The 22,835-nt window shown below is 38.2% G+C and overlaps 1 protein-coding gene across 2 annotated transcripts in view; it reads right to left on the reverse strand.

Moving 5' to 3' along the window:
* The window catches only part of CSMD2 (CUB and Sushi multiple domains 2), a 642,692-nt gene that overhangs the window by 143,223 nt on the left and 476,634 nt on the right, over positions 1–22,835 (reverse strand). For both annotated transcript variants that reach the window (XM_087970516.1, XM_087970515.1), the window contains 4 exons: positions 21,483–21,685; positions 15,861–16,052; positions 13,598–13,736; positions 8,524–8,711 (listed from right to left, as the gene is read on the reverse strand). In XM_087970516.1, coding sequence (XP_087826642.1) covers positions 8,524–8,711; positions 13,598–13,736; positions 15,861–16,052; positions 21,483–21,685 — 722 coding nt within the window. The remainder of the gene's footprint in view (positions 1–8,523; positions 8,712–13,597; positions 13,737–15,860; positions 16,053–21,482; positions 21,686–22,835) is intronic.

Raw genomic sequence — 22,835 nt, forward strand, 5'->3', positions numbered from 1 at the left:
TTTTTAGAAATGGAGATCCTGAACTATGAGAAACAACAAAAAAATGCCTGTAGAACAAGAAGGGCGGGACAAAGAAGAAGCCATTTTCAATGACCAAGTATTTCTATGTGGGGAAAAGAAAGGGAAGGCAGGGGGGAAGAGAGTGAAAAATTGAAGATCTGAAAAAACAACCCCAAAAAAGAATAGTTTGAAAAGTAATTATAGAGGATTACAGAAGAGAGAATCAGAATTAGAGAGACAAAGGGTCAAAAAGGGAAGGAAGAAGAAGAGGGAGAAGAGGGAAAGGAAAAGAAATTATAAAGGACAGAATCAAGACATAGAGAAACAGGGAAAATGTACAAGACACAGAGATAATGGGGGAAAATGTAATTGAAAGGGGGATTCTGCAAGGGTACATAAGACAGGGTACATACATAAGGGTACATATTAGAAACAGAAATGAACTTTGAAAATATGAAACAAGTGTGATTAAAATGATAGATAAAATACTCATTGTAATGTAATGGAATGTTTAATAAATAAATGAAATAAAGAGAATGAAAGAATGAAATTAGGAATGTTATAAATGTGTTATAAAAATTTAAGTGAAGAGGAATATGAAAGAAACATGAAAAAAAATATGGAAATATTATAAGTGTTCCTAGAAGTATGATATCCTATTGAAAAGGAATGTTAAAGATGTCAAAGATTATAACTAACATTAATGATAGAGCTGAATTGGAATAGAATAAGTATTTTATTCATTATTGTTATATATTTTTTTTCTCTTTAAGAACTTAGTGCGTATTTTAAGAATGTACCAAGCAGAATTCGACTGGAAGTTATGTGTTATATTGAATGTTATAATTGTAAAGGCATAAACTGAAGTTTAAATAAGAGTTGAATGGATAAAAATTAAAAGATACAAAAGTGTCATACTCCAGTTAGTAACTATAGTGGAAACATTTGTTTAATGAGAAAAGAAAATATGAAATTGAAACAGAACAGACAAAAGTATAAATATGATGACTAGAAAAGTATTGAAACTTAGAAAAAGATATATGTAATTGAATTTAGAAAGGAATGAGATAATTAAAAGTAAGATTGAGAAAACTAAGGGAAGGGAAAATTATTGAGAAAATGTTAAAATAATAATAAGATATGGAATAGAACACAAAGATGAATATGAAATTGAATTTGTGTCTGTATGGAGAAGTGATAACCCGGGACCATACTATTCTCAAAAAAATAAATTTTACTTGTATTATGTTTTGTGAAAACCCAAATAAAAATTTTATATATATAAAAAAAGAATAAGGTATTAGGAGACAGAACCCAGTTTGGGCTAACCCTTCATCACAGCTTTGAGCAGAAAAAAACATCTACGGTGTCCAATTTAGATGTGGAAGAAGCAGAAAGCATTTTTCTTTCAAGAGCTATTTATGGATACAGACAACAAATTATGTATTACAGTGGAGAAAGAACAGCTTTCAATTCCAGTGTTAATGGTGGGTTCTGAAGTTCTGACTCCATAGCCATAGAGCAGATCAGAAATGAGTAGAATTGATACACTGCACTGCAGCTTTATGAAAGTTACCTTGCAAAATGCAGGAATTGCAAAAGCTGATGGAGAGCTCAGTTCCTGCCCCAAATTAATCAAGAAGATGCTGATTGTAATAGAATTTGTATATATAAAAAATCAATCCCTTAAGCATTACTCTGACTGAGCAAATGTCCCTTTCCAGAGTGAATCTCTTAACTTGATGAGCAACACAGCCAAGATAATTGAAAGGTGATTACAGACAGTTCTGTTGCCAAGGAAAGGTCCTTTTTTTTTTAACTCAACAAGGTTTATTTCTAAGCAGAGGAGCATGGTGGTCAGTTTTAACAGACAGATAAAAAGATAGAAAAATATTAAAAATCAGTCAAGATTTGAAACAAATAAATTAGCAAAATGTGGTGTTTTTTTTTACTCATTTTCCCCTGTGTGTAATCTCCCCCCCACCCTTTCTTCATGCATAAAGTATAATTAGAGGCTTTGATTAATCCAGAGGTTTTGTCATTTGAAAATTGCTCATTAAAAGACCAGAATTTTTTATTATATTTTATTTTAATTGTGAACAGCATGGCCCTGGCACAATCAGAAAGTATATTTGGGAATTAGATTGTCATAATGAGGAGGAAGAGAACACTCTCTTCCCTTCCTCCAATAGTTCAAACTTGTCCTGTTAGCATTTCCTTATTATTTAGGTCATCAGTCCTGATTTCCTTGCAAATAACTTCTGTGCCATTAACAAAATTTTGTTTTCTAAGTGATGGATAGACATGTGGGAACTGAGTCTGAAGTATTTCTGGATTGACACTTCCAAAAATACACACCCTCCTTTTAGATCTGTAAAAGGGTATTATTTTCACATTGGAGGTGATAATGACAGTCTATTTTCTCCACTGTCCATGGCCTTCTCCATATCTGTAAAAGGCCTTGTTTGATCTCTGGCTGTTCTAGATTGTTTAAAAACTTGCTTTCCAAAGTTCTAAATATCCCAGAAACAATTCACCAACAGATATTGTCTACATGCAATAGTTGAACTGTGGGGTCCTTGGTACTCTCTACACTTGGTTGTTTCATTAGGTGAAATTAGGTTGTTTCATTAGACCCATCAGTGCTAGGAGGAAATGAGGTTTGCTCTCTTTGTATATACAACTGGCTTGTCCTGACAGTGTTGCTGGGAGTGTTCTTGGTAGTTCCTTGATTAGGCTGTTTACTGTTTGTTTGTTTGTTTGTCAGTTAGTAGTTCCTTGATTAGGCATTGTTTACTGTTTGAGTGTTGATCTAGTACTAAATTTGGTGTTAATTGCTGCTTATCTGGTTTGATTGGTGGTGAGGTGATACTGAGGTCTTTCAGCTTTTTGATTGTCTCTTTTGAATGCTATGCAGGTTTATCTCTATGTGCCTATTGATGGCTGATTTGCCCTGCAATCCAGATGCCTCTGTGCTGCTATTATTTAGAAGAGCCGCAAAGAGTTCACTCTTCATTTAGACCTTTATGGAGGAAATTGAGAACCCTTCCTTCCTTCATTCACTTGCCATCTTTGATCTTTACTTTTATGTTTTGCTAATTTTACTTTGTTTTTCTTTGATTGCTGAGAACTGCCCAGATTCGTTGAGAGAAATGCTCATGCAACATGCTTCTCCCTTACCTAAATGAACCACAGTTTGCACAATTAACTTATTATTTTGGGGTCTTACCTGGGCTTAAACCAAAACAATAACCACACAAGCTGGTTTCATACAATACGATCAGTTAAAAAATGGCTGACTTGTTTTGGTGGTCTATTTCATACAGCACTGCCCATGCTGTTTTGCACACACGGTAGAAAGCAAGCAAACAAGCAACAGGAACTCCTCACAACCCAATTGCTCTTTTCCTTTTTCTAAATCTCCCCCAACGAAGATTTTTTTCCCTCAGACTCATTTAGTTGGACTGAGCCACTTACGCATTCAATTAGCAGTAGTAGATATTGGCTTGAATGTTGATGTCAGTCTCAAAACAATTTTAATCTGGGTGTTGTGGGAGACAAATGGTTGGTTTTTGCAACTGACAACAGATAACAGATAATCAGAGTTGGAAGGGACCTTGTAGGTCATCTAGTTCATTCCCCCGCACAAGTGGAAAACCCTACACCATTTCTGACAAATGGCACTCCAATCTCTTCTTGAAAGTCTCAACTGATGGCGGTCCCACAACTTCCGAGGGCAACTTCTGTTCCATTGATTGATTGTTCTCACTGTCAGAAAGTTTCTCCTTATTTCCAGGTTAAATCTCTCCTTGTTCAGTTTCCATCCATTATTCCTTGTCTGGCCTTCAGGTGCCTTGGAAAAATAGCTTGACTCCCTTCCTCTCTGTGACAGCCCCTCAAATATTGGAAGACTGCTATCATGTCTCCCCTGGTCCTTCTCTTCACCAGACTAGCCAAGCCCAATTCCTGCAACCGTTCTTCATATGCCTTAGTCTCCAGTCCCCTAATCATCCTGGTTGCTCTTCTCTGCACTTTTTCTAGAGTCTCAACGTCTTTTTTATAATGTAGTGACCAAAACTGGATGCAGTACTCTAGATGTGGTCTTACTAAGGCTTTATAGAGTGGTATTAGTACTTCACTTGATCTCGATTGTATCCCTCTGTTAATGCAATTTAGGATTGCATTAGCTTTTTTGGCTGCTGCTGCACACTGTTGGCTAATATTTAGCTGGTTGTCCACGAAGACTCCAAGATCCCTCTCACAGTTACTGCTATTGAGCCTGGTTTCACCCAGTCTATATGTGTACTTTTGATTTTTCTTGCCTAAGTGTAGGACTTTACTTTTCTCTATATTGAATTTCATTTTGCTAGATACGGCCCAGTGTTCTAGTCTGTCAAGATCCATCTGGATCTTGAGCCTATCTTCTTGGGTGTTAACTATTCCTGACGGCTTAGTATCGTCTGCAAATTTGGTAAGTTCCCCTTCTATTTCCTCATCTAGGTCGTTAATGAAGATATTGAAGAGTATTGGGCCTAAGACGGAACCTTGTGGCATCTGACTGCTTACTTCCCTCCATGTAGACTTAAACCCATTAAGGACTACTTGTTGAGTACGGTTTGTCAGCCAGTTGTGAGTCCATCTAGTAGTGGTGCTATCTATTCCACTTTTTTCTGGCTTACTAAGAAGTAGATTGTGGTCTACTTTGTCGAATGCCTTGCTGAAATCTAAATATATTATGTCCACAGTATTTTGCTGGTCTACTAATTTAGTCACTATGTTGAAGAATGAAATAAGATTGGTTAGGCATGATCTGTTCTTAACAAACTCGTGCTGACTGTAAGTTATTACTTTACTTGTTTCTAGATGTTGGCAGATCTGTTTTTTTATTATATTTTCAAATATCTTCCCGGGTATTGATGTTAGGCTGATTGGTCTATAGTTTCCCGGGTCTGTTTTTGTTTTCCTTTTTTGAAGATGGGAACCACATCAGCTCTTTTCCAGTCCTCTGGTAGTTCCCTGGTGCTTCAGGATTTTTGAAAGATATGGTGCCGTGGTTCTGAGATGACCTCTGCCAGCTCCTTTAAAACTCTGGGGTGTAATCCATCAGGCCCCGGTAATTTGTGTTCATCAAGATCAGACAGGTGTTCTCTTACTATTTTTTTTGCTTATTTTAACTTTTATTTCTGGTCTGTCTTTTACAGTTATGTTTTTGGTACGTTGAGCTATAGTTTCTTTTTGCGTGAAGATCAATGCAAAGAATGAGTTAAGCAGTTCTTCTTTCTCTCTGTTGCCTGTTACTTCTTTGCCATCTTCTCTCTTTAGTGGACTGACTGTTTCCTTGATTTTTTTCTTGTTATTTATATGTTGGAAGAAACATTTTTTATTCTCTTTGACTTTTTTTGTTCATTCTGAGCCTTTGCTTTCCTGACTTCGTCTTTGAAGATTCTGGCTATCTGCTGATATTCTGCCTTAGTTGTATGTCCTTCTTTCCATTTGTTGTACTTGTCCTTTTTTTCTTTCAATTTGCCAGAGAGATCTTTGTGCAGCCATGCTGGTTTCTTCTTGGATTTCTTGTTTTCCTTTCTCAGTGGTATTGTGCTGGTCTGAGCTTCTATGATCGTACTTTTCAGAGTTTCCCAAGATTCCTGAGTTGTTTTCCCCTTTAGGATTTTCATCCATGGAATCTTTCCCAAGTTCTCTCTGAGTTTATTGAAATCAGCTCTTTTAAAATCCAAGACTCTGGTGTCATTATGTTCTGTTGCTTGTGTTTGTGTTATGTTAAATTCTAGTATGACATGGTCACTATCACCCAAGGTTCCTGCAGTTTCAACTCCCTCTATCACTTCTTCTCTGTTTGTAAGAATTAAGTCTAGTATGGCTGTCCCTCTGGTTCCATCCTCTACCTTTTGGTAAAGTTGTCAGCTAGGTTGGTTAGGAACTTATTTGATTTCTCACTTGGTGCAGAATTAGTTTTCCAATTGATATCAGAATAATTGAAGTCCCACATTACTATTGTTGTGTGTTTCCTGCATATGTTTGTTAGTTGGTTGGCAAAAAGGACATCTATTTTTTCTGCTTGATTGGGTGGCCTATAATATACACCCATGGCTATGTCATTCTTTTTTTCTTTTATATTGACCCATATGCATTCTAGGAGGTTTTCATCTTTGGTTTCATGCATCTCTGTAGCAATATAGTGGTCCTTTACATACAGTGCAACTCCACCTCCTCTTTTATGGGGTCTGGTTTTTTTGAACTGCAACAGTGTTCCCCAATTCTTACAGAAACCAGTGAACTGGTTTAATTATTCAGTTCATTACAAATGCTTTCCTGTCACTTCAGTTGCCTGAACCCTGAAGGCAGCAAACTTAGGGAAGTCTCAAAGGGAATCTGAACTCGGTTGTACTATCCTGGCCAGAAGGCTGTCTTTCCTCCTCCTTCCTTCCCTCAAGTTCTCCAGTTTTTGCAAGTTCAGATTTCTTTGATCTCATGCTCAGGATATTTAGCTTTCCTTTCATGCATGAGAGTAAAATGCCACTTTTAGCTCCCAGCAGAACAGCTCTCTGATTAGATAAGGGCACAAACATTTGCATAGGTATCCTTTGGAGAGAGAGAGACAGAAAAAAGCAGGAAACTTGCATTTCCAGATGTGGCCTCGACTTAATCAGTCCCTTCCTTCATCAAAAGCAATGGCAAAAACTAGTCATTTGTTCTTGAAGGAATCCATTACAAATTAACTGGTTGGGTGTCAATCAATAAACTTTGATTTTGAAGTAGCATTTTATTGCTGAAATTGAGCATTTCCCCCCCTGTAGTGAAAAGTTCTCTGTGCAGTGGACAACATAGTGAATTTCTAAGCTACCCTTTCTTGAGAAGAAACATTTTATACTGAGATAAAATATACTGTGAAAACATATGGATTGCGTACATCCTAAGCTACATACATTTTGATACACTCACACACATCCCAACATAAATTCAGAACAGAGAGACTCAAACATTTTATCTCTTTTAGTTCTCAGAATGATGTTTTGGATTTTCTAAATGAGGGGTGTTTATTAGGTCCAGAATATCTGTTTGGGAAAGATCTTGTACATGAATGGACCCAATTAGCTTCCTTGACAGCAGTAAGGAAGATCTTACTTGCTGTCTTGCTGCATTTTTTGATTTCTTGTGTCCTGGGATTTCTTGTTTATTTTGTTTGGTCCTGCTTAGCATTTTTAGGTTGTATATCCAGGCATACAACTTTTCTTTACCTGAATCTATCCTCCACTGACTACATAGACACAGCTATATCATTTTCTTAGCAACTCTACAAAACTGCTTTGCTGCTGTCTTCCATCTAGGAGTTTTATTTCCTTGTGGTTTTCCACCCTTATAAACATTCATACCCACAAACACACCACTAGCAAGTTTGTTTTATTTTAAACATTCACTTATTTGCATATCTATGAAAAATAGAAGAAAGGCTGGACACACCCCTGTCTATTTGGAGTGTTAGCAATCACTGGCCACCTGTTTCAGTTAGGTGATTCACCCCATGTCACTTTCTTCTGATGTGACAAAATGTCACTACTCTATGTGAAGAGTCAACACAATGGCAACTGGCCAGATTGCCATTATCAACCTGCTGTTCATGGGCAGATGCTCAAACTGAAGTGCTAAGATGATCTCTCTTGTAGTAAAGTATATGTATCCCAACATCAGTTAGAATGTTTGTTTCATGAACCAAAGAACAAAGAAAGGTTTAACAAGTTTTCTTCTCCACTTTAAATTAACTACGGTTGGAAAGAAGAGAAGGTAACAGATTAAAAAATAAAATCAGTGCATTCTACACAGAATACAATTAGTTTTTCTCCAACTTCCCTCCCTTTGGTGCATGCTAAGTGCCTGTGTGTACCAAGCACATCTTTAAACCCACTGTAGCATGAAAGTATTGCACCTGATGAACTTCAGATGTGCTTTAAGAGGGCAGAAACCAAAAAGCAGAAGGAAATAGAAAAGGGCACACTCTGCTCTTTGAAGAGTCACCAGCATGGAACTGGATTGATCTAATACAGAGGAGGAATGGGAAAAGGGCAAAAGAAAACAGGTTTGGCACCTCTACAATTTCCTCCTACTCCTAAAATGCCCCCACCCAGCAGATGTCTTTTCTTTCAAAAATGTGTTTTTCTAATTCGTACATAGGCTTAATTCTCAGACTTCATCACATAACAAAAATGGTTGCATCAGCTTTATTGCATGCTTTTTACTTGATTATTGGACTTGACTTCAGCACCTATAATTCCAGGGTACAAAGCCATGTCAACCCAAAGATTACAAGAGTGGGCCTAATGACTGGGGGATAATGGAGATGAACTCCAATATATCTATGTAATATATTTAGAAGCACTCACAGATGCAGAAATAGATTTTTTTTTGCAGCTAATAAAGCTAGATCAAATGAGACTTGATATCTGCTCGCAGGTACATGAAGGAAGGCAATAAGGATGACATGCATATCTACTACAAGATGTGACATACCTGTGAAATGGATTACAAATCCTGTATTGCTGACAGAAGCATCACTGCGAAAGGCCAGGAAGAGGTTGTTGCTGCTGCTCTCAATCCTTTCTGGTACTTGGGTATCATAGAAACTCCCAATCAGGGGACTAAGTGAGCTGGGCCCATCATAGATGTGCAAGAAATCATACCCTGGTTCCAAATTAAACCTGAAAGGAAAGAGAAAAGGAAACTAAGTATATCAAGTATCTGACTACTGAGACCAGTGATATAATGGAACTCTCTGAACCTCAGAACAATAATGGACATTTGCAAAACATTGCAAGACAAGAACAGATGCATATTCATAGCTCAACAATGACTTAGCCAGGTCTATTAAGAAACATTTAGAGCAGTGTTTCTCAACCTCAGTGAATTTAAGATGTGCAGACTTCAACTTCCAGAATTCTCTAGCTACCGTGTTTCTCCAACAATACGGCCTCCACCAATAGGAAGGCCCAGCATGATTTCTAGGCATGAGGTGAAATTAAGCCCCGCCCCCAAAATTAGGCCTATTTAATCCATGCATTTCCCCATTTCTCACATCGTTCGTTAAAACTACACGAGGTGAAGAGAAATGGGGGGGGGGGAAGGAGAGGGAGAAAACTTGCCTTTAGGAGCACCCTGCAGGTAGCCTAGGCTAGAATACCCCAATCTACTACCGATACTAGCTCCCTGAAGGCAGAGTCACCAGCCGCTTCTATTGGCTGGTAGAAGTGGCCTCGGGGCGAGTGCCCATGCGCATTCCCCTCACCACGAAGCTGTTTCTATCGGCTGATGGAAGCTCCCCAAAGGCAGAGTCACCAGCCGCTTCTATCGGCTGGTAGAAGTGGCTTTGTGGTGAGGGGAGTGTACGTGGGCGCTCGCTTCTGAGGCCGCTTCTACTCGCCAATAGAAGCAGCTGGTGACTCTGCCTTTGGGGAGCTTCCATCAGCCGATAGAAACAGCTTCGTGGTGAGGGGAATGCGCATGGGGCACTCTAGGTTGGGGTGCATGTGGGGGAGGAAATTAAGTCACACCTGAAAAGACGTCCTAGCCGTTTTTTCGGGGCTCAAAAAAAAAAAAAAAGACCCGGCCTTATTTTATGAGAAACACGGTAGCAATACTAGGGAATTCTAATAGTTGAAGTGCACATATCTAAAGGCCACTAGGTTTGAGAAACACTGCTTAAGCAAAAGAATCAAAGGCAGCAAGGAAGACCCACCTCAAGACAGTTGCTAATTAAAGGGGCTAGAATACCCATATGTTCTACAATCTAGCCTTTTTCCTTATAACAAATCCAGATTAAAAAAATGTGTGAGATCAAGCTTTCTGCTACTGATGGGAGATTGACAACTGACCCTTTTAGTTCTTTGTTGTCCTTTTATAAAGATTTATACTTGAAGTAGCATTTACTGGAGGTGTAGAGGAGCACAGAAATGATCATGGAGAAGGTTTCAGAGACTGGTAGCAAAATGTAAGCTTAACCCTGAAAATCAAGGCACATTGACTTCTTTTGGTTGAAAGAAAGGGAAGGAATAACTGTCAATATTTCATTATTATAGCTCATATCAGTCAAATAAAGTTCTACTATTTCTAGTAGAACTTGTTTCCAGGCCTGGTCTACCTCAAAGGGCTGATTAGAACTAAACACAGCAGAAGGATTAAAAAGGGCAAATTTGGGAAAAGGTTATCACTTTCAGTCTTCAGCTCCTAATATGGAAGAGAAACTTTTGCACATCTCTGTTATTCATAAATATGGAACCCATGATCCTGAAAGTGTTAGATGGAGAGATGCTACCATATAACAAGAATTAAAGAGACAGGGAAGGGTTTAGGAAAAGGTGTTCAATATTCTAAATGAATGTGATTGGGTTAGTCTGCTAAGTGACATGGATGGATTGGTCCCAGTTGATGAACCAAGAAGAGAAGTGACTAGTGACTGTTTACTTGGAAAAGGACGGTTGATTTAGCATACTTGGTTTATGATTTTTTTTTTTAATTTCTATGTATGGAATAGTAAAAGGATAATTTAAAAACATGGTTGCTTTGATGTTTATGATGAAAATAGAGGGAATCAGTGAAAGACTCAAGTGTAATGAAAAATTCTATATGTGGGGCAGATATGTAGTAATGTCAAAGCTGGAATATATATATATATATATATATATATATATATATATATATATATATATATATATATATATATATTGTGTGTGTGTGTGTGTGTGTGTGTGTGTGTGTGTGTGTGTGTGTGTGTGGATCTTTGGTTGTCGGGTTTCTCCGCGTAAGATTCAAAGTATCACAGGAACGAGTTCGGCGAGGTCCCACTCGCCATCTTCAGGCTGGAGCCGGCTTAGTGCCACTGCTTGCACTGGCACTAAGCCGAAAGCACCAGCCTGAAGATGGCGAGTGGGACCTCGCCGAAACGCTGCAGATACTTTGAATCTTACGCGAGAAACCATAACCAAAGATCCACACAAATACCAGCAGAACCTCAGAAAACATTATAGTATATATATATATATATATATATATATATATATATATATATATATATATATATGTGTGTGTGTGTGTGTGTGTGTGTGTGTGAGAGAGAGAGAGAGAGAACTGTATGTTTGTGACAATGTTAATCAAAATTATTGCTATATATGCTAGCATCCTAGCCTCTGCTGATGAAAAGATGTCATAAATGCTGCCAGAAAGTTGAAAAAACAGTAAGGGTGAAGGTATAGATAGGGTTACTCATGAAATATGGATGTGGTTTGCTTATGGAGTAGTTGTGTGTTTTGTTTAATGTGTGTGTGAAGACTTTATCTGTAATGAGGTTCCACAGAGATCTGGATAGCTCCCATGCTATTGATGCTTCAGAAGGCCCCAGAGACCTTGGTTGTTCTCCAGGCTTTGCATTAGGGTGGTAGATTCTCTTTTCCTGGATGCTAATTGTTGGTGAAATGTTTGCTGGTACTCCAGTTCATTATCTTACTTCTTTCTTTTCTTCTCTGAATTATAGTTTTATTGTCTGCTTTTTAATATATTGTTTCCATATTGTTTGGTGTATTGTGAGATGCCCACAATCATTTGGAGTTGGATATCATAAAATCAATTGACAAATTAAAAATGAAACTGTGCCTGGGGCTTAAAGGAATGTCCTTGTTATTCCTTTATACAAAGGGGAAGGTGTGGAAACAAGAGTAAATGGAAAATCTACACAATTTTATTAAGTATGTCTGGGGAAAAACTTGGTAGAATTCTGATTAATTGTGTACAAGAGGTGGCAAAGAATAAAATTTGGGAAGTGGCTTTTATGTCAGGGTGTACAGACAAGATTTTTGCTCTTCAGAAGGCATTGAAAAATATATGAATATAAGAAAAGTATTGCATGTTTGTGGACTCAGAGAACATTTATGATGAAAGTGAAATGGCTTGAATTATGAAAAAAAATTATATGTTGATGGAAAGTGGTAGAGCTATAGATTGCAAATTGCTACGAATTGTATGAAAGGATGGTTATTTAAATTGTATGGAAGGATGGTTTCTGAAAGTGGTAGAGCTATAAATGATGAAAATAAGGCATGAATCTATCTTTATTGGAAACTTCTTGTAGACATTTTATGTGAAATAGAAAAAAAATGAGCTTATGATTTATGGTTTTGATGTTTACACAAAACAGATTATAGAAAAAGAGAATTATGCTGTAACCATAGAGGAAGAGGTAATTTTATAATTTCTAACTAGTTCTAAGTAGACTGGATGTTACTTCTTTAAATCTTTATTTCTTTTCTTCTTTCCTTTTTCTTTTTATATATTTTCCTTTCATGCACTTTTAGTATTTTCTTTGGGGTTTTTTCTTACTCATTAATTTGTATTAGCTTGCATGCTCCTTAAATATTTAGTAAAATATGATAATAAATTTAATTAAAATATTGCAAAATTTTAAAGAAAAAAACAAGAGTGAGAATAAATGAATACCTAGTGAATAAATCAACAAAGAGCAGGAATTGTAATGCCCCCTTGTTGTTCAGTGTATTGATGAATAAATAGATATAAATAGTGGTTGCTGCAGATGTGTGTTGATTGTAATATGAATTTATAATTTTATATATACTTTTGTAAGTAGATAATACCAGGTTGTAGGCTTAAATGCAGAATGATTTGCAGAAAATGTTATGATGCAAAAAGCAGTGTAGACTTGAAAACTGCTGTAGTGAATCTCACAGTTGTGTTTCACTGCAAAATCAGAGTTCGGGTTATGCATCAGTAGTGAAAACTACAGCATGTAGATTAGTTTGTATACTTTGGTGTTATGTTTACTTAAGGTTGGGAACTTTAAGATGTGGGAATCCTATAAGAAAATGTAGTCTGATTCAAGAAATGAATATTTTATGAAGGAAGCAAAATCAGATTTGTATAATAATGTGCTTCCATCCAGGTTTTTACAGGTACTGCTCAACTTGCAACATTTAATGATGATCCAGAATTATGACAGCCTTGATGGTCATTACAAAATGTTGCACACACTCTTGAGGTCATGTGATTATCCTCTGGATGCCTAGCTGAACTACTCCCTATTTTTGACCAATATTCACTTTGGGGCAGAGACATTTTGACTTTTTTTTCCCAACAGTCTTCCTATGATCCTGTATCAAGGCAGGCCTTTTCCCAGATAATAGAGAAGGTTGCAACTATCTGTTGATGTAATTGATTCTGGTGTCTGTGAATCAATCCCCTCTTTGTTTGGAAACTTTCACAGACAGTAATAATACAGAAAGATTGTTGTTGGTGGTTTTTTTTTAGTGTATGGTGTACATAGTCAAGGAAATCTACAATGCTTTTTAACACGGAAGAGTTCTGGCAGCCTAAGATTGCTAGTTCATTTTGTCCATGCATGTACACTATCACTTTCTTCTGCCGACTTTGTTTTGCTTCTGGTCAGATCCAGTCCCAGATCCCACTTCTGGGTGGAATCCTGCTAGCTTTCCCCACAGAAAGGTGATTTCTTCAGAGAGAACTCAACAGCTCAGTTTACTGAATTTCATCCGTGACTTAAAATAAGGGCATCTGAGGCACTTACGTGTGAAACACCAGAGCAATGACATAATCCGGTGAGACGGTCAGCTTCCAATCACACTCTTTTCCTGGAGGGTAAGGCTCTGGGTAACTGGGGGACAAGATAACCCCCGAAGGTCCTGCCAGGATCCCACCACAAGGTGCTAAAGGAGGAGAGGAGAGAGCAGAACCATAGCTTGTTTTGTACACTCTCTTTTGAAAGACTCCTCAGACAACCTATGCATGCATTTAGGACAAATTAAGGCTTTAAACCTGAGGCAGTCTAAGACTGTGTCTTCGCTTGCATTTAACCATGGCTTGTGCAGCGAAGTGAGAATACTTTCAAACTTTATTCCCCACACCCCCCCAAAATCTCCCTTCACTTCTGCTTTGCTTGAGAAAATGCATGGCTAGCTTAACCAATTTTCATAAAATTATGCAAAGCTTGTCCCCATTCCTGACACACCCTGATAACTTGCTGATGGTCTGTGAACCTTGGACTAAATTACAGGCCATTTTTTTTTTGTAAAAATGACACTAAAACTTTTTTTTGTTGTTGCTTACTTTGAAGTTAATTTCATTGTGCTTTTTACATGACATACACCCAAGTTTTGAAAGCAGGTACACATGTACGTGCACACGCCTTTGAGTCAGTTTTGGCTCCTGGCAACTGCTTGGATAAGTCTTAGCAATTTTCTTGGCAACATTTTCAGAAGTTTTTGTCCTTGCCTCCTTCCTAGGGCTGAGAGAAAGTGACCGGCTCAAAGTCACCCAGGCTTTGTGCCTAAGCAAAGACTAGAACTCACAGTCTCCCAGTTCCTAGCCCGGTGCCTCAACCACTACCAAACTAACTCTTTTTTCCAGTCCTACTCCTCAGCTTAAGCATATAACTAAATCCAGATAAGCTTAACGAGGCTTCAAAACTAGAAGTTAGCTCATTCATAAAAAGGGTATGCTTGTATGTAAATATTATATTTATATAAATATTGATTTTTTTTATAAAAAAGAGCAACTTTTACCCAAAATCAGGCAAAGCAGGCAGGCAGATTGAGTTGCTCACAGAATCACAGATTCATTCAGAAATCTATCTATCTACCATTGGCTAGCTCAGCCTGTCACATAAAATTTGCTTGCAAGCAAACTCACAAAATTAACTCACAACACACCATGCATGTAAATATTGAATTTTTTATTAAAAAAAAGCAACTTTGATCCAAAATCAGGCAAAGCAGGCAGATTGAATTGCTCACAGAATCATTCAGTGATCTATCTATCTGCCATCGGCTAGCTCAGTCTCTCAAATTTGCTTGCAGTGAGTCTGCACTGAATTTGCTTGCAAGCAAACCTTCAGTCCTAAGAGAGGTTCGGCTGTGCTTAGCTAGAAAGCAAGAAATCCAACCATTTCCTGCTTCCTAGCTAATCTAAATCTCCTGGCACAGCAGAACAGATGATGGTCGGAAAAAGGAAAAATAGCAACTTAGCAGACAAGTTTACCTGGTAAGGAGTGAGTGGGCGGGAAGGGTTTCCACGGGCCCTGTGGGCTGAGCAGCCTTGTTTCTGCGCAGCCTGGATTAATTGTTTTTTGGGGGTGCTCTGGGGGTGAGATTTCTCTGCGGCCTACCATTTCTCATGGCCCACCAGTGGGCCGCAGCCCACCGGTTGGCGACCACCGGCCTAAAGAATATAAATCTCCATCCTGATGGAACTGTTCACATCCAGTTACCCATTTCCCACTCTGCTAGGGATGTATCATGTTATTAAGTTGCTCGCCTTAAAATAAAGAAGCCCAAGACTGCCTTCCACTAAAACAGGGCTCCCCAAATTTGGCAACTTTAAGACTTGTGGATTTCAGCTTCCAGAATTCCCTAGCCAGCCATGCAAATGGCTGGGAGTTGGTCCATAAGCCTTAAAGTTGCTGAGTTTGGAGATCCCTTCACTAAAAGAAGAGAAACAACATTGGAGTGGGACAGAAAACATATTCTTAAGTTAGTTTACAAAAGGAATATATTTCACTCTATTTTCCTTGATTGGGACCACCGAAGGGCTACTCTGTATCCCATCCTAGAAGTTGCTTAGATGTCTCCTCTATCACTCTAAAAGTACCTTCTGCTTAACACTGACTCTTAACACAGGAGAGGGAAAAGGGCAAAGTGCCCCAGCATAACCAATTCAATATCTGAACCTTAAGAAGGAAAGCTTTGATCAGATGACAGTCTCATTTGCTCCAATTTGCAACCATGGGTCTGTTCTAGCCCCACATTTTCAGCTCCCTGCTACAGTTTCTGTACCTATGCAAGTGGGCGGGTCAGGCTGCCAGAAGAACCTGTTCTCGATCTGCACACAGCTGATCTTGGCATCACCCTGCAAGGTGTATCCTGGATCACACTGGAAAATAATGTTGTCTCCTGCCTCCTTGCTGTCTCCGCTCCGGCTCCCATTCTGTGGGATCCCAGGATCATTGCAGGAAGTGGCAGTGGACACTAAGAACAAAAAGTCAGGGAAAGGGATGAACCAAGGGAACAATTATTCATTGATATTTTTTTTCCAATTAGTCCATAAACTCTGAAGCTATGGCATGACATTCATGGTGAGCATAGTACACTGCATTTCCTGGAGGAGCTCGGGATTCGAATAGCAGCCATCTTGCATATAATTAGAGCAAGGATGGCTTCGGAGGGAAACAAAGCAGAAAGCGCCAAACAAAGAAGGCAATATGGAATCCACCAAGTCCATCATTGTCCATCATGGAGGACAATGCTAATGGTGTAACTGGTGGCATCTCACATGGTCTCATTTTCCTCTCTTCCACTGCAGCATTTTGGATGATGCCATGAGTGTTCTTCAGTCATCAAAAAGAATACAGGAAGACAGATATTGATATTTGTAAGCAGTTTAATTTCATTTGAATGGCTAAATTAGGCCAGGTATGCTTAACTGCAGATGAACACAGGAATAGTAAAACATGACTCCCTGTGTTTCTATCTTTCAAGTAAATTCCAAAGGAAAAGATCAAAAGGAACACTTCCAAGAAGGCTTTTCAGGAGCTATGCTGTTCTAAGACCATATGATGGAGTTTTGCACTTAAGAAATCGGGAAATTTTTCCTGGAGAAATTCAGTGCAATTGTCCATCCAATCTTTTTGCCCAGTCCTTCAGAAGTTCAGAGCTTCAGAAGGCCATGGGCATCCATCTGTAATTCAAAGCGGTTTGTGCATATTTCCTTATATTCCCTTTACTGCTACCCTATGAGGTCACTCAGAAATTTGTTCCTGGCCAAGCTACAATTTCTTCTTTGAAATACAATGCTAGTTTTAGCTAATAAATCATATAAGCTTTTTTCCATCTTCAAACATTCTGTAGAAGTCTATTTTTTGCTGGCTGAATCAGCATTTAAGAAAAACAATGCAATCCTGCTTACTTCACAAAGCCACATATATCTACAAAGAGCTATTAGCAGATATTACTTTAGGATCAACCAAAACTCTTTAGGCAAGGTATAAAGCAGTGGGCGGACAGAAGGAAAAAAATTAGGGCAAAATTAAGACAGATTAGAGACAGCAAGTCATCAAATGGAGGTTGTGCACTAAATATCTTAATATTAAGATATAATATTATATAATATAATATAATAGCAGAGATATAATATTAATAATATTTAATATTAATATTTAATATTAGTATTACCAGTACCAGGCTCTATGGTCCAAGCAAATAGAATAGCAATAGCACTTAGAGTTATATACCACTTCATTATGCTTTACAGCCCTCTCTAAGCAGTTTACAGTCTCAGCATATTACCCTCAATAATCTGAGTCCTCATTTTACTGACCTTGGAAGGATGGAAGGTTGAGTCAACCTTGAGTCAGTGAGAATCAAATTGCCAAACTGCTGGCAATCAGCAGTCAGCAGAATTAGCCGGCAATACTGTATTCTAACTACTGCACCACCATGGTTACTATCACCTTCTGAAAACATAAAGTGTGTTAATTCCCTATTTTTCTCCAAACTGGTCAAAACACAAAGGATCCTGGGTTTATATCATTGTCACTATTTTTCAGACCACAAAACTAGAAAAGAAACATCTGCAGATACTCCTTACTTAATACATTGGGTTAGGAATCTCAGTTGTTGGGTAAAACAGTCATTAAGGGAGATGCCTACATGACTCCTTTGCTCAACAACCACAATCCCAGCATTCCCAATTGTGGTTGTTAAATAATCATCCAGATTGTCAAATGGACAAAGCAAGAGAGCTGCCTGTGGGCAGCAGCTTTTTGAGAGGGAAAGAGCTGCCTGACAGAGGGTTTCAGCTCTGCATAAAGCTGAAATCCTCCCAGCTGATAGCTCTTTTGCTCTCAAATGTTCTTGCCATGTGCCAAAGAATTTCAGCTTTCCTCTGTTCAAGGAGGGGCAATCCTTCAGGAGGCTGCAGGAATCCATCCCTCCATCCCCTCCACTTGCAACTGTTCCTGTTGGCTTCCCCACTGACTTCTTAGGGAAGCCAGCAGAGAAGACTGTGAACAATGATCACATCATTGCAGGGCACTTTGCAAATAGCTGCAAATGAGAGATGGCTGCCAAGCACCTGAAATGTGGTCATGTAACCATGGGGTGGAGTGGCACAGTGTTTTATGACAGCCAGAAAGGAACGTTCCAAGCCTGTCAACAATGTGAACAGTCAATTGGTTATAAGTCAAGGACTACCTGTGTGTTAAATGGTCTAATAAGTGAGGTGGTAGCAGCCAAGTAGCTAAAACATATCAAATGCTCATGAAAACTCCCTCTCGTAAGGCACTGATACTTAATGCAGTGTATTTTGCAAGTGTTTTAGGATTATTTGCATCATTATAGCCCGGGGGTGGAAACCCTGACAATGAGAAAAGACTTTGCACATGCACAAACTTCCTTTGAGCTACAGTGAGCACACATATGGAAGAATTGGAGCAGGATGCATGCTTAAACACATATTACTGATTTCAAACTTTTCTTTCTCCAGCTGGAAAAGGCTGTAGGGATTAACAAATCTAAGTCTGTTGCATGAAGATCAGATGTATGTATATTTCAGCACACTTTCCCCTTTGCTTATTACATCTTATTACATCTAACCATCTGTTAATTTTACCTGGCATTCAGCTATAAGCCTATGATGTCTATGCTATCCAATAAATTATAATGTGGACGTTGTCTTCCTCCCCTCCTCCTACACCTTGTGACTGAGAGAATTCTGCTTTTAGCAGAAATGGTAGGTTCAATTCTTTTACAGATGTATCAGGGTGTCTTGAATGCTGTCTAAAATGCTGTCTTCCTTTTCTTTTTAAAGCTCAGGGGTTTAAAATAAGTAGTTTTTAATAGAAAAGTCTGAGATTTTTTTAAAGCAATAAAACTAGAGTAGCGATCACTAGAATAGCAGTGGAAGAAAAATAGAGTCAGATGGGACCAATTCAATTAAAGCTGCTGATGGAGAAACAAGACTTTTTTTTTTTTTTTGGCGACCAGTATGTCTAATTCTAGAACTTATCAAACCTTTGCCAAAATGTGGACAGTGAAAATGGGTTACTAGAAAGTTCTTGCCAATAATTTGGTTCTTCATTTGCAGATAAATGCACTTGGCTTTATCTTGATCTAGATTCTGACACAAATGCAGCTGAGATAAATCAATGTATGTCTGCAGATTTTTTTTCAGTATGTATAATTCACAGATCATAGGTCAACAAAGAAGCAAATATTGGCTTCATGAATGAACAAACCAACCAGAATGATAGTATCTAGTCCAGTATTTTTCAAGCTTGGCAACTTAGTAGCATGTATTTGAGAATGCTGGATGGGGAATTCTTGGAATTGAAGTCTGGATATCTTAAAGTTGCTGAGGTTGGGAAACACTGGTCTAGTCCCTGGAAAATGAATCCTCACTCCAGGAAGAAAAGGAAGATCTGGTTAAGCAATAGGTACTCTGACTCCAGGGGCCTGCACTTCAGTTTCATTGGCTTTTAGTCTGTTGATTCTGACACCCACAGTCTCGGCCTCATTTCTTACAAAAACCAGTGCTGTTTGTTATTGTAGTCACTGTTCAACTATTTCTTTCATAATATTTTTATCCATTCATCTATCCATCCAAATACCTCACTAACACTTGGCTCTATTGCTATTTTTAAAAAAATCTAATTTCTAGAAAGAAGCTATTTTGCTTATATTTTTCCTAAGACAGATAATGGGCAGGAACCCTTTGAGGCAATTTAAAATGCTGATGATTAGTCATCATTCTGGCCTGAGAATTGCAGTGCAGCCTGTTCTGAAATGTCTTTTGCTCCACTGAAAAATTAGCTTGCAGGGTATTTCTTGGGCTCTGTGCTTTCCCAAGATCTTCAGTAACAAGTCAGTAACAAGTCGGACATTTGATTAACCCCACTAGTTTTGTAGCTATAAATCTTTCAGCATTAGTTGGATGGAAGCAATTATCCCCCTACCTTGACTCTGTATTTTTTTTTCCTTCTGTTAAATTGCGTCCAATTCTCAGTTTTCCCTGCAGTTTTCTTGATGAGTTTTTTCAGAAGTGGTTTTGTCATTGCCTCCTTTTTAGGGCTGAGAGAAAACGACTAGCCCAAGGTCGTTCAGCTGTTTTTGTGCCGGAGGCAAGGCTCCCAGCCTCTGGCTTCTGGCTTGATGCTTTAACCACAAACTGGAGTACCTTAACCACTATCTCATAGATTGGTTCAATTTGTTATACGTAGGACGAGGAAGGTTTTAAAACTTCTGTTAATGCAAATGTGGCAGAGAAAGTGGTTGTTTGCTAAGTTCAGTTCAGAAATTGGTCTTAACCTTTAAAGCATTGGATGGCTTAAGGCTTGACTATGTTAGGGACAACATATTATATTGCAAGCCTGCTGAAGTATTAAAATATGCAGAAATGATCCCTTTGAAGAGCCCTCTGGTGCAATGGCTTAGTTCACTGGAAGGGTTTCCCAAAGTATGGAATGCTTTAATCCTCCAGCTTTGGTTGCTCTCTTAATCTTTTGGTTTAAAAAAATACACATAAAGGCATATCTATTTGGCCTTTCCAAATGTCAGTTTTAGTTTTAGTGTTCTTTTAATATTTAACATTAAATATGTCAATGTAGGATATTAAATAATGTTAAATATTAAGATTATTTAAATAGTCTTGGTACAAATATTATATCATGCATCTCCAGCCATTCTGTTCCACAATTATGTTGCTATTCTGGATTAACTATATATAGAGAACAGCTGCCTCAGTGGTCCTTTGCATCCTCCACTAAATCTCTGAGTGGAGAATGGATAGTTTCTCTGAATTTCTCCAGAAGGAGAAGAAACTCTCCATTAATTTCTCAAGGACTTCGCCTTGGGAATGATGCTAACACCAGAAAAGGTCAATGTAAATCTCCCTGAGATTTAAATGTGAGAAACAAGCAAGCTGCACACCTTTGGAGAGAGGACAGCAAAGTGAAAAGCTAGATCAATCATGCCTACTCACTTAGCTTTTCATCACTAAAAATGCAATGCTATATTCCAGGAGTGTCAAACTCATGTTGTTACAGTGGCATCACATGATGTATTGGGACTTTTTCCCCCTTCACTAAACCAGGTGTGTTTGACAGGCCTGCTATATGCTATCTGAGAGACTTTCTTTAAAATTCCCTTCCTCCTTTTAAATCACTTCTAGTGCAAATTCTTGTTCACCCAATTGCATGACTATTGAGAGAAAAATTGCTGAGGAATTGAGAGAAAAATTGCTGAGGAATTGGTATGTTATGAATGCTGAAATTAATAAATTTAGGGGTTATGTTTCACACAGGTTACCAGGCAGAGTTGTAGAGAGCTGAAAATATTTATGAAATTGTCATCCTGTTTTAATCCTCCGGAGCCCACAGACCAGATGACACCTGTGAAAGTTACCTGAAAACTGAATGGCAAAGCCCTGTTTACTGGTGAAAAAGTCCGTGTTGAACTGAAGGACCACCAAGTTGAAGGTGCTGTGAACGTCACTGGGCAAGACAGAACCACTAACTTCTTTCAGGAGGATGCTCTTCTCCACTGGCCCATCCCAGATTCTCAAAACATCATGAAAGTCCTCTGTATGGAAAACTATGAAATGGAGCCTGTATTTGGGGGAGGGCAAAACAGGACGGGGAACAGAAAGAACAGCTACAAATAAGACTAGATTTGTGTTTTAGAATTGGGAAAGTTTAGAAAAGAAAGGGCTGGAGGAAGGTAACATTACAACATTCTTCAGGTACCAAACAAGGATCATCTAGAAATGAGAAGGCAGGTAACATCTTTTTAAGATTAATAACTTTTATTCATAAGACAAGTGTGTACAGATAGTCCTCAACTTGCACGATTCATTTAGTGGCTGTTCAAAGTTACAGTGGCCCTGAAAAGAATGTTTTATGACCATTTTTCACAGTTATATCCTTAAGAGCATCCCCAAATTCAGACATTTGGTAACTGGCATGTATTTATGAGAGTTGCAGTGTCCCAGGGTCATGAGATCACGATATGTGAATTTCTGATAAGCAAAATCAATGGAGAAGCCAGATTCACTTAGTAACCATGTAACAACTGCAGTAATTCACAACATCTGTGTCAAGAAAGGTCATAAAATGGGGCAAAACTCATTTAACAACTGTCTTGTTTAGCAACAGAAATGTTGGGCTCAATTGTGGTTGTAAGTTGAGGACGACATATATGATTTTTAATAATATATATTGGTCTGTAAAGGCGCCACCAGATTCCTTCTGATTTTGATCTGACTCCAAAGTAACACAAGTTTCTCACTGCAATCTCAGAAAGAAGCTGAATCCTGTTTTCATTCATTCCGGGCAGAGAATAATGGATATACATTATAAAGAGGGCAATTGTGACTGAATGTTAGGGGGGGGAAAAATCCCAATTAAAAAAAAAACACTTGGCAAAGAAAACAATCCCTAAGGAGGTAGTGAATTCCTTCTCATTGGATTGGTTGAAGGAGAGACTAGATAATCAATGATTAGGGATTTTTTTTAAAATAAAGTTTTATTTGGGTTTTCACACATACAAAATACAAGTAAAACATCTTTTTTGAAAATAGCATGGTCCCGGGTTGAACTTCTTTATACAGACACAAAACTCAATTTCATGCTCCTTTTTGTATTCTATTCCATATCTTATACTATTTTACATTTTCTATATAGTTTTTCCCCTCTCTTAATTTTCTCAATTTTATTTTGATTATCTCATCTCAATTCAAATCATTATATTTATACTTTT

The sequence above is a fragment of the Notechis scutatus genome, chromosome 8, assembly GCF_049901735.1.
Source record: "Notechis scutatus isolate UNSWTSFEM ecotype Mainland chromosome 8, rNotScu1.2, whole genome shotgun sequence".
NCBI classification, from domain to species: Eukaryota; Metazoa; Chordata; class Lepidosauria; order Squamata; family Elapidae; genus Notechis; species Notechis scutatus.